This window comes from Clupea harengus, chromosome 1 (genome assembly GCF_900700415.2).
Source record: "Clupea harengus chromosome 1, Ch_v2.0.2, whole genome shotgun sequence".
NCBI lineage: Eukaryota > Metazoa > Chordata > Actinopteri > Clupeiformes > Clupeidae > Clupea > Clupea harengus.
Window position 1 is genome coordinate 19,341,480 of NC_045152.1, and position 12,415 is coordinate 19,353,894.

General features: G+C 44.4%; 1 protein-coding gene across 1 annotated transcript; it reads right to left on the reverse strand.

Moving 5' to 3' along the window:
• Positions 1–4,298: 4,298 nt before the first annotated feature.
• nptx2a (neuronal pentraxin 2a) lies at positions 4,299–12,060 on the reverse strand. Its single transcript, XM_031570313.2, has 5 exons — positions 10,972–12,060; positions 10,032–10,254; positions 8,936–9,180; positions 7,591–7,770; positions 4,299–6,391 (listed from the first exon to the last, which is right to left on the reverse strand). The coding sequence occupies exons 1-5, from the start codon at positions 11,431–11,433 to the stop codon at positions 6,164–6,166; spliced, it is 1,338 nt and encodes a 445-aa protein (XP_031426173.1). The 5' UTR covers positions 11,434–12,060; the 3' UTR covers positions 4,299–6,163.
• Positions 12,061–12,415: the final 355 nt, after the last annotated feature.

The window sequence follows — 12,415 nt, forward strand, 5'->3', positions numbered from 1 at the left end:
GCATCGTATGAATATGAATGAATGTTGGTGGAGGTCGGAGGGGCCGTAGACGCTGATTGGCAGCCACGCTTCTGTCAGTCTGCCCCAGGGCAACTGTGGCTACTGATGTAGCTTACCACCACCGGTATGACTGTGTATGAATGACTACTGGACTCTGTAAAGCGACTTTGGGTATTTAGAGAAGCGCTATATAAGATTGAATTGATTGATTGATTGATTTGTTCCACCTAATCTATTTTACCCTTTTGCGGCCTCGCTTTTGTTGTGACAGTCATGCAAAGTTTTCTGAATCTCAACTGAATGCCATGCTGTAGTGCTGCTGTTTTGATGGGGGAAAAAATCCCCAGTCGCCCCCCTGTTGGATAAAGCTTGGATGTGTAAAGCAAAGAAACGGGAGAGAAGCTACAAGAGGGAAGGAGCCAGATGGAGCCGAATGTCGGCGGATTGGTAAAGACTTTGACAGTTTGGTGCTGAAATGAACAGGAATGGATCAACAGTCAGTCATTGCGAACAAGTCTTCCAATGAACACTTTAGCTGAATGCTTTTGTAGAATGTCATTACCAAAAATGGGTGAATAAGCCAATAGGGGAAGTTATTTTTGTGTGCTCTGAATCGCTCGTTTTAATTCCGTCCTGATGCAGTGTGCTTCAGGGAGCCACTGGGCCTCATTTCATTGGCACAGTGACACACTTTCATAGCACTTCACCTAATAGCGGCTCCACCTGTGACAGCCTGTCACGAGTGTTATTGAAAATGCCTGTTTTCGTCAGCACAAAACATTCGTCGCGGCTCCATGAGCCGAATGAAACAAGACAGAGCTGTCTACTCTGTGCACTGAGCCCCAGACATCAGACACCACATGTGTGCTCACCAATGCCCACAGATCGACCCGCCGTGCAAGATGTGGGGTGATGTTGCATGGTGCCACAGAAGGGCCTCGGAATGCAGACCCCAATGAGGGATGCCTTGTTTTCTTCTAGGATGACCTTCAAAAGGTCTGAAGAAGTGGAGTTGTTGGAGTCAGCTCAGTGGAGCACAGATCAATCAGCTTGGCACCACGTGGAGGGATCAATGTGTCTGTGTGAACATATGGGCCAGGAGACCCCCCCTGCTCTTGGATCCTCAAGAGGAGCACATGACTGGGCTAGCCTGGGCCTGTCTGATCAGCCTTGAGAGGAAAGCTGCAACACTTTTTATCTCTCCCTCTTCAAAAAAGGGGACACGTAACCCCTGATTTGGGAACACACACACACACACACATATGAGCCTTAGAGTCTCAGGATCATTCAGTGTAATAAATGCAAGGCTATTCTCTGTTGACCTTTAAGGTAATGGAATCCATGCTAGCTGGTCTGTATCAAAACATTGCAATGTTTGTGTTCTCTGCGCAGTGCATAAAGTGATTACACCTGGCAGCCATGTCAAGCAAATATAGGAAAGCTTTTCAATTTGCGACGGCACACACACAATTACACTGGGACCTCGCCTTTCAGGCTGTCGTGAGCACAGTCGTCCTTCAGAGTTCTTTGCAGGCTAAATATGAAATGCTTTTGACACAACTTGTCTTTATTTGCAGAGCCCCTTCCCACCCACAGGGCCGGTGGTCTGGACACTCTAAAAATAAACATTTAAATGGCTTAGACTCAGCGGATCCATTTCCTGATGAAAGTCAAATGATGTGTAAATGTCAGCCGAAAGGGGAGTGGGGAAGAGAGAGAGAGAGAGGAAGAGAGCGAAAGAGAGAGAGGAAGAGAAGGAGATTATCATCCAGGAGGACAGGGCCTGACCCCGAGGCCTGTAATCTGGCTGTGCTCTCCCTGTGCATCCTGGGGGAATGATGATGATGCGGGAGAGGGATGCAGTAATCCAGGTAATGCACTTAGCCACAGCTGTCTGGGAGGAAGCGGCGTGAGTCTGAATGGTTTCTACCGGGGTTGGAGGCACAGCTGTAGGTGGGACGACCATAGGCAATGTGGGACTGGAGAAGGAGAATGGAGCTGGACGCATGGAGGTGTTATAGTGAGGCATAGTGACTGGCATTGATAGGTGTTGATAAGTGTTGTGTAGGGCCACACATGCCTTGTTTGATGCTGTTAGGAGAGTGTAGCCCTCATATTTGTACGGAAAAAAACCCCAATTCAATCCATATTTGTGATGGCTGTCAGTGTATGCTGTGTTGATCTGTTGTGAAATATGTCATTCAAATTTTCTACCAAGCATTTATTGAAGTATGTGTGCGTCTGTACATTTTGTACAGGGCTTTGTACATTTGTACATTTAATACATTTCAGACTATATTTTATATTATCCAAATTGGAGCAACATCATTTTTCAGTCCCCATAACTATCCTGCAGGACAGTGACTGCTCCCAAATGTAGTATAAAGTTTCAAAGCCAGACCGAGTTAGATGAATGCATATCCAGCAGCCTCAACACAAACTCAATATGATTAAATATGGATGGAACAAATAAAATATCATTGAAGATACAGCACCGGTACATTAGCATGTATTAGACCACTGCAACTAAACTTCATGGTGGATTATATTGGCTTTTCCTTGAGAGCACCCTGGTTTGAATTAAACACATAAAAAATATCAAACAAGGTAGAGATAAAAGACGGGAAGTGGTATACAGTGAAGGAGTGTACGTGTTATGTGTTTGTGTGTGTGTGTGTGTGTGTGTGTGTGTGTGTTTGGAGCTTTGCAAGCATTGCTTGGTCTTAATAATAATTTAACAAAAATGGTCTTTCTGAGGGTCCTAGGAGGGGGGTGGGTGGTGGGATGTAAGGAATCGCTTCATTAGCCTGAGAAAGGTTGTGTTGCTGTTCAGGGATCCCCTGCAAACATAATTAAAACAAATCTTTTGGGTAGATTTACGGGCGTAAACATGTGGCTTTCAGGGGATGGAGCAAGAATGGAGCCACCATAATTCTTCTAATTCTTTTTTCAGTCTTTTTGTGGTGTAGTCGACAGGATCAGATAAGCCCTTAATTACTGGAGCCACGCTTTCATGCACTTCATTCACCAGCAGCAAAACAACTGTCGGCAACAATGAAATTCTCTCTGCAAACTTTGCCTGGTCCCTTATGGAAAAGACCAAATCAAATCAAATCAAATCTTTGCCTTGTAATTGCTATCGGTACGCATTATGGGCACATCAGTAATGAATTAGAAGAACTGCTCCAAATACATATTTGTGCATATTTCAAATTTAATTAAATGGCTATGGGGAAGGTTTCTTGATACATGTGGCAAAGAAATGATTTCATTATTGTCTTCTTTAAGTAATGACATTGGTCCTAATTACCTGGTCATTTATATACAACAACAATGTTGAATGAATATTTTCAGTAAAGACCATATTCATGTGCCTGGCATGATATATATTTCATATACACACTTTACAAATTCTACTAATTCACTTAAATAGGTCTTAACTGACAAAGCAATTAGAATATGACTGCCTACAGCGACTGACATGTGAATTAGCCACAATGACAAGCATGAAAGAGAATTACATGAGCCGCTCTCAGAGTGCGACCTAGATAGCTGAGGTTTATAAGCCACTGATTTTTTCATTTCCATGTGGCAGGTTGCCAGAATAGGGGATTTTCTGCCATTGAAAACATTCCGCTATGGCATTCCGCAAAGGGAAACAACAGAGACTATTGTATATATGTAGCATGGATACCATGGAGAGGTTACCAACACCACTGCCCTCTTAAATAAAACAAGAAATGAAAATGGTAGCTTCTCTGAATCAGCCACACAAAGGTGTCATGTGTCCTATCAGAGTTTTCATTTGCAGAAATAGATTAACAGATTAGGATTAATTCAGATTTGGACACTCCCAACTGAACGACAGACACCAAACTTTTCACCGTTAAAACATTTGAGACAAGAAACATGAATTATGAAACATTCATTTATTGGGTGCAAAAGGGCATTCAACCACACCTCAACATTGAGCTCCGAGTACATTGTTTTGAGGGACAGGAAGAAAGAATGACAGCAAATAAATGTTAAAATTCCTTCATCTCGCTCCAATCCCCTCTCCTCTCCTATTTCTCACTGCGCCGATATCATCGGAATATGAGGTCTGATCCCTCTCCAAACCCACAAAGCACATTTGGCGCTCCAAAAAGAAAAAGGCCATTCAAACTTGTGATTTATGGTTGTATGTGATATCTCAGATTCTAATACAAAATTAGAAGTGCATCATAGATTCCCAAAAGTAAATTGCCTTTTGAGTATAGAAAAGTTCACACATGTTTTAGAGTTAGTGCTTTAAAAAAAAAAAAAACAACATTTTATTTATGAAATATTTATAGACAAAGCAACAACAACATTCAGATGTCTGAAGTGATCGGTCAATAATTTATAGTGTACATCTCTGCAACACTCCAGGTGGGGCCAAAGTGCATGAATGCATCTAAATGAGAGGTATCTGACAACTGCACTAGTGAGTCTGCAAATCTCATGGACTGATACCTTGCACATTTAGAAATCATGTATTTACGGTACATTGTTAAATCATAAAAAAATATATAGTCCTTATCTTACATTAAAGAATTACGACATACAGTACGTATCAAGAGTTCCCTTTTTTCCCCATAATTCCTTGGTCAATTCACAACTCAGTATACTGTAAGATTGACAGGCATTGCGGTGTTGTCAGTAGGGCATCAAAAAAAAAAAGAAAAAAAAAGAATATTGAAGCAAAAGATAAATACAAATGTTATCACATATGTACACACTGCACAGCAATACCTAAAAATCATTGATCTCAGAATGGTTCATGAAACAAACAATCAAACAGTCATAAGCAGAATAAGTGTCTCCCTCTGACATAAACGAATGCCCTCAATATAGTCACCATTTCATTCTAGAAATTCATGCTCTTAGATCCCCCCCCCCCGCCCCTCCTCCTCCCTCCAGCCCTTCTCGTATTTTCCCAGCGCAGGATTGCTCCGGCTCGGGCTCAGCAGGTTGGGGGAATAACCCAGGATGAATTATGAGTCACGTCCCAAAAACGTGGAATTTATATAACACAGTCATCAGCTCTCTCTCTCTCTGGTCTCGAAGCATGCCAGTGCACATAGCGTGTTTAATTGCCGTTGTTCTTGACTGGATTGTTTTGCCCAGTACAAAACTTACAGCCATCATTTGTCTCATCACATGTAATCATAATGCAACTTATTTTAGAGATAAGTTAAGGTTAAGCACTCATAAATGAAGGGTCCCTTCAGCAGGTCCACTCCCTCCCACACACGCACGCACGCACGCACGCACACACATGCGTGCTCCGTGGGCTTGCTGACGTTCAGCCCAGGCTGAATTCCCGCCAGTCCCTGGCAGCTTTCTGCGGCTTTGCCTTTAACCTCATAGGGCAGTGCCCACAAAATCAGCTCAGGATGGCAGCTGCTCAAGAGGATGCTGTATTAGCGTAGATTTACAAGAATGTGGATGTTCCCTCCTCTAATCTCTGAAGCCTCTTACACGCAAGACAGCTCACACACCTCTACGTGCACAGACATGCCCCCACACATATGATGGGGTGGGACACTATGACACAGAGATAATGGTCTTCATAGTGATTACACATGGTTTGGGTAGAGATCCTTGGCAGACACATACTTATGACCCTCAGGCACAGCCCAGCACACACTAGCGCATGATCGCAATGCCATACTTCACATACACCACATGACACAAATCTAACGTTTCTAATCCCATGCAATTCAGTCTGGATTGTCCACAATATGCTACAATCCTCCAGAGAAGTTTATATATATTTTTAATGTAAGCACATACAAAAATAAATTTGCATGATCGTAAACAGCTTTTTACATGTTTTTTTCTCACCATGAGCCACAGAAGCATATCTAACCAATTGGAGACAATAGAGAGTGTTTACTTCAAATGAGCAGCTTTAGATTGCCAGCCATCACATCTGCTACCACAGACACACTGGATGACAAGTAACGAAAAAAGACCAGAGAAAGTTGTTTTGTTTTTGTTTTCAGAAAGAACACAGTGAATACTCTTGAGCACGAGTCACCCTTTCTCACAAAAGTGTGAAAAGCAGCACAGAGAAGGTGACCTCACCACAAAAGACCTCCGAACTAACTAAACAAAAAAAAAGCACAGACTTGCCCACTTAAGCATCAAACAGGCGATCCTCGCATATCTCTAGGGCGGCCTTGGTGGCACCACCAAACACCTCCACGTTGGCATCCACCCAGGGCACCACGTTGCCAGGCATGTAGGAAGAGCAGTTCGCCATGCCGGAGATGTCCACTGGACGCAGGACGCGATCCCACATGTTGAAGTGGCTCAACTCTCCCACAAATGCCTGAGTTGCATCAAACCTTCCTCCCACAATGTCCTGTCGGTGTGTAAAGAATGGCAGTTAGGATACACATGCATATCTGTATACCTGTACACCATTTGTTAGTGCAGCTCTCTCAGTCCTGCAGTCCTACCTACAGTCTCTCACATCCTCTTAGAATCTAGTTGAATCACATTCAAGTCAACAGGCATGTGTGAACAATGGTGAAAACCATGAAACTGTGATTACAAAGGTGAAATGGTGATCCCCACCATGATCACAATGGTGAAAACCACAAAACTGTGCAAATCTACTTAGCTTAATGTGACTTTACTATTTTTCTGTTCTTAGTAGTATTTCCAAGCGATTCTAGGGCTTATTAATGCTTTTATAGCTGAGGCTTTCAAATGTACATTGATCTTCTCTGTCAGCTACTCAACCCAGGTAAGTACTGAGGGGCACCCTAGTGCTTGTTTTAGGTCTTATTTCGCTGCATATGGTTCGTCATCTCTATCTCTATCCTTTGTGTAGCTGCTACAGGATTGACTTCGCTTGTTATCACTGCCCAAATAGGTCTAGGATTTTTTTGAGTGGGTGAAGAATTAGGGCCATGGAAAATGTCTCTGTTTGATGACACCTCAGTCTATTTCTCGATCGCTAAACTTTTGGGTCCTTTTCTGTCGGGCGGCAGTTCTGTGATCACAGTCAATCACGCTTTCATTTGTAATTCGCTTCAGTGGCGACGGACTGCCACACAGTAGGATTAGAGGGCGGTGACATGTGTTGATGACATGTGTCGTCTCGATCAGCCGCAGGTATAGTACATTTAATGTAAATCGAAAGACACAGCCAAGTCGCTTTTCCGTAATGCACTCTCCAAGTCACTGGCCAAGTTGTTTTTCCGCAATGTGCTCTCCAGCGTACGTACATCTGCTCCTGAATGAGGTGTTTGGTCATACAGTGTAGTACTATTAGGCTAAATGTACATTTATGAATTTTCTGCTCTACTGGCTTTATATGCCTTACTCAGTGCGGCATGAGCCCGCAAGAGTGTAAGTGTACACACACAGTCTGAGGTGACACGCTAAGTGCCATCCTAAGGGGTGAGGGGGGACTGGGGAGGTGACGTAACCTGCTCACCATCGCGTGAGAAAGGGGCCTGACGTATTGCTCTGCTCCATCCCCCACCTCAACGGACCATGCCCCCTCAGGGGTAAAAAGACAGAGGGCTGCTGTGCTGTGTTCTGTGATCTCACCTGCTCTTGTCCCAGGATAATCACTCCGCCTGGCTTAATTGGGTGCCAGGGGGCCAGGTTATCTCCGGCACCCAGACGCTCGCCGTCCTGGTAGGCCTCCCAGAAGCCATCTCTGGTTGTCCAGGTGATGCAAATGTGGTGCCACCTCCCATCACTGATGGAGAGGGGAAGCTGAGCCACCTACATGGAAAATAAAACAGATAATCCTTATTGTTACATTTACCATACTGTACTATACCATAGCATACTACACTATACTATACTAAAAATTAGTTTTAGACACAGATTTATACTCTTCTTCTAAACAACTACATACCATCTATACCACCACTCTGATGTGCAACTGTGCAGTACATGGCAATTATTTTAGCACTGGGCTTAAGTGGAAAGAGTCCTCTTATAGAAGAAAGCTTTGGTATTGCAACCATCTTGATCTTTAATGAACACAGCAGTGCTTAACGCTAGTGCCGAGCCAGCCATCGGCTCTTTTGATCCGTTACATCAGCCCAGATCTCCCTGGGCCTGAGCGAACACTGGATCAGTCAGTGCCTCCTCTCTCAGTGTCTCATTTCACCGAAATCGCGGCGCTCCAAAACCACTAGTGCCGCCCTGGCACGGGCCAGAAAACGAGCCATTACTCGAGAGGGATGGAGCGTGGTCTGAGCGGTGCATTAATAAGCTTCAGTTTGTCTACCTCCTCCTGGCACACAGACCCACATACACACACACACACATGTATAATGCATGCTGTTTCTGGGGAGCTGAGAGGAAGGCTGCCTCCATTGATAAGATGTCAAACTGACGTGTTGGAAGGAGGGGGGTGAAAGAGCCTCATAGACCACTCAAGACGCCCCACTTGAATCCCACCATGGCCCCCCCCCCCTCATTTGGTGCTGAGGAAATGACGCTCTGCTCACCGCTTCATTATTTTGGCACCTCAGGAAAACACTGCTGTGCCCAAAATGAGTTATTGTGCACCTCGGCTCCTCAGCCTTGACACGTTCTTTCAGGCGGGCTTGCTGCGCCCAAATTAAGCTACACACGCAGACCTTCATTCGGCAATTAACACTGTCATTACAGGGGTTGTCTGGCTAATATGGCCTTACCTGAGGTGTTTGTACGTCTGTGTGTGTGTGTGTGTGTGTGTGTGTCTGTCCGTCTGTATCTGTGTGTCTATGGTTGTGTGCAAATGTGTGTAGCCTATGTACTGTATGTGGTCAGGTGTGAGGACTTTTTAGTTGGCCCATTTTTGAAGACAATGACACAGAATTACACGAAATGGATAATTCCATCATAAACTCGTCAACTCGTCAACAGGAGCTGCCTCATACAATGAGCTCCCCACCTTGTCATTGACGAGCAGCTCGATGGGATTGTTGCCCCACTCGATGAGGACAATCTCGTTGGCCTGGCCCGGGACACCGTAGGAGAAGGGGGTGCCAATGCCTGGCCGGGCGCTGGACTTGAGCCACATGCAGACGGTGAAGGCATACATCTCTGGCAGGCTCTTCTTGATCCGCCCGTACAGGTAGTTGGTGCGCAGGGGGAGAGACACTTTGAAGTCCTCCGGAGACTTGAAAGCACTGTTACCTGAGGCAGCACAGAGAGAGACAGAGAGAGAGAGAGAGAGGGAGAGAGAGGAGTGTGAGAAGGAGTGCAGTGACAGGCCTGTCCTGTGGTGCTGGAGGGCGGAAACGATGAACAGAGTGATGGATGAAGGTCATGACAGATGGCCGGGCTCCAGTCAGCCACTGGCTCAGTCTCAGATGACTCATTGGATATGAATGGACAATCAGTCATCTCCACAGGCCAAAGCATTGATCTGAGGATTAAGCTCTGCCAGGTGGGCCACTGATGACTCTCCCCTCATATCCATAAAGGATATCATTATGTATTTAATGGTGCTAAGGTTAGCTATTAAGGGCTATGTGAACTGCCACTGCAATCAGAAAGCAAGAGAGCAAGAAGGGTCGATTTTTGTATTTGGTTAGCAGTCACTTGGTGTCACTAAATAACAGCTATGGTTTGACGCATCACTGTCACATGGATGTTAGGATCTACTACTTTAAAACATGACGTTGTTGCATGCCTGCCTTACTGCTGGTATTGAAATGACTTTATTTTCCCTAAAGATCTCTATATCTTCTCAAAGCCAGTGTAGCTTATAAAAGCATTATAAAATGTATGTGCGTCATATATTCAACCTCAGGAAGCAAGCACAGAGATCAAAAACTAAAAGTTACGTCACACAACTGGGATCAAGGTTTTGAATCCCTGGGCTCAGCTAACCTCATATCGGATATGCAGCACGTGGTAGTTTTCACTCCTTTGGATTCACATACTTACACGTCGTGATAGACAGTGTGACACATACACAGAATGTATACATATACAGAACATATACATAATGTATACATTCCTCTCACAGAGGGGAGTCTTACTTCTCTCCAGCTCTGCAATGCGTTCCAACAAGGAATTGAGTGTGACCTCCGTTTGCTGCCGGTGGGCAGCCGTCTCGTTGTACAGCTGCGCCTTCTCCTCCTCCAACTCGGCCACTTTAGTCAGCAGCTGGTTCTCTAAATCGCTCAGCCGGCGCCTGAGAAGGTCGCGCAGCTCATTTGGAAAGGTCGCACCTGAGGCGTTGATGCGCAGTTGCTGCTGTTGCTGAAACCAAACATTTTTCAAGAACATTAAACCAGTAGTGGACGCCCAATTGAAAAAAAATAATCATTACTACAGGGAAAGAAATTACGTCAAATATAAAATGTCTCTGTGTGAAATAGAAAAACGCGAGGTTAAGATAATGAACTACAGAGACAGGTTAGAGCAGAGACCAAAGGATTTTGTTCAGGCACTGCAGATGTCATGGTGATATCTTTGTGCAAATACCGAAACATTGGCGCGCTCAACTTTACCCACATGGCACTGGTTCTCTTACCATATGGTAGAAATGAGTAGCAAGATTGGAATTGATTAACAGTGTGTGTGTCTACGTATGTGTGTTTGTGTGCGTATAGGTGTCCCTGTTTGCGTGCATGCATGCCTAGGTATGTTTGCTGCACTAGCTCAAGCGAATTCTACTATGTTGGCGATTATATTATTAACATATCCGAAATACAGCTGATTGACCTGTTGCTTGTAACTATCTTAGGAAAAGGAAATCCATTTAGTAAAATCTCACCCAGCGGATACAATTTTTGTCATGCTGATTGTGGAAACATGCAGAGATTGAGAATGATCATTTCAACTACAGTCACATTCCAATGTATTTCTCTCCTGTGACATAAAATACCTGTCATATATTTTCATCTCACATGATCGCTACCAATATACATCTGCTGCAAGTAACTCACACATAGATTTCTTTTACTTGACTCTTACCTCTAAGTTCTGAAGGCGATCCTTCAGGCTTTGCATGGTCTTCCCAAGTTGCTCTATGGTCTCTGTCGAATCACGCGGAAGATCCCCCATGGTATTCTTACTAAAGTCCTTGCGCCTCGACCCGTGGCCCCTTCCTTTGCCCTCTCGCGGCGGGGAATCTTGCGCCTGAGCCTCGCATCGAGAAAGTTTGGCATTGAGCTCTTTTATGGTTCCCTGCTGGCTGACGATAGTCTCCTTCTGCTGCAAAATGGTTTCCCGGAGTTGGACTATGGTATTCCTCAATTCCTCCTCCTGAGCACTTGCGCTCTGCACTCGGTTGGTTGCGGACACGGGGCAGCTGAGATCAGTCCCCGCGGGCACGGCGGTGCAGACAAAGCGGTTGCCTTTTGTAACGTTCGCACGAGCCACTTGCCCTTTACCGAGCGCATAAACGTATAGAATTCCCATTAAGAGAGTGATCATTCCGGCAGCTGGCACGGACTAACAGGTGTCTACTTATGATACAAAATCTAGCCCTGGTTAAGACCACATTGGCGACGCGCCCCCAAATAAATTCGTGACAGACTCAGTATGAGGGACCCGATATACCACTACTTTTCAGAAAAACAAAAAAAAAAGCAGTTCGACTGAAAGCATTGCTTTTGAAGTACACCACAAATCTGCAGAAGTTATGAAAATTACATGAACACAATTTTACCAAGCAACATCAACAAAGCGCGCCACGGATTTTAACGTGTAATGCATTACGCGTTAAATAACTAGATGTGATGTTTTTACTGTTCAAATAATTTAGTCAAAATATGGTAGGCTACAACTTTTTAAAAACCCGATCTTAAAGCGGTTTAATCCATCATTGTTTTAGTCCAAAGCGGTACGTGTCCAGCTAGACGCGGAGGTAAAACCAACTCAGGGAAGTACAGCATTCAGTGGTGCAGAAATGACAGCAACCGATGTTCAGTGGATTAATATACTGCGCGGTGTTTGGCTCCGCCGCTGACTTGAATGAGGTTCAAATTACGTCACTTACTCCCATCTGAGGAGAATTATTGGTACAATTCGCATTTGGTCAGTCTGTTCGAATTACGTGGCGGAGTCTGTTCTGAGCAAGCACGGGAGAAAGAAAAATGAGCAAGTTAGGGCGAAATCTTTTAAGTGATTTCGCAACTGATATTCAACGTCAAAAACGCTCATAAATGATTCAGTTTAGGGAATATTGGTGTTCCGGCTGATAAATAACGTAAAATAATTTAACATGCATAAATCCTGTTCAACATTGCATTAAAACGCAAGTTCATACATTATCGTTGCGTGTCGTTTGACGCGTCTGTTTTACTGTATCCGACATTTTAATCAAATTAGTTTGGAGTGCTGAAATGAAAATCATGTTTTTTCCAGCCAGATATGTTGGGGGTCAGGGAATGAACTTCTGACGCCTGGCTAAGAT

What these genes read in the sequence shown, in the direction of transcription:
- nptx2a (XM_031570313.2), bottom strand. Translation starts at nt 11,433, where the DNA reads ATGATCACTCTCTTAATGGGAATTCTATACGTTTATGCGCTCGGTAAA. An exon ending in ATCGCCTTCAGAACTTAGAG is followed by an intron (nt 10,255 to 10,971) that starts GTAAGAGTCAAG and finishes GTTTGGTTTCAG; the next exon opens with CAACAGCAGCAACTGCGCAT. An exon ending in CATTGCAGAGCTGGAGAGAA is followed by an intron (nt 9,181 to 10,031) that starts GTAAGACTCCCC and finishes GTGCTGCCTCAG; the next exon opens with GTAACAGTGCTTTCAAGTCT.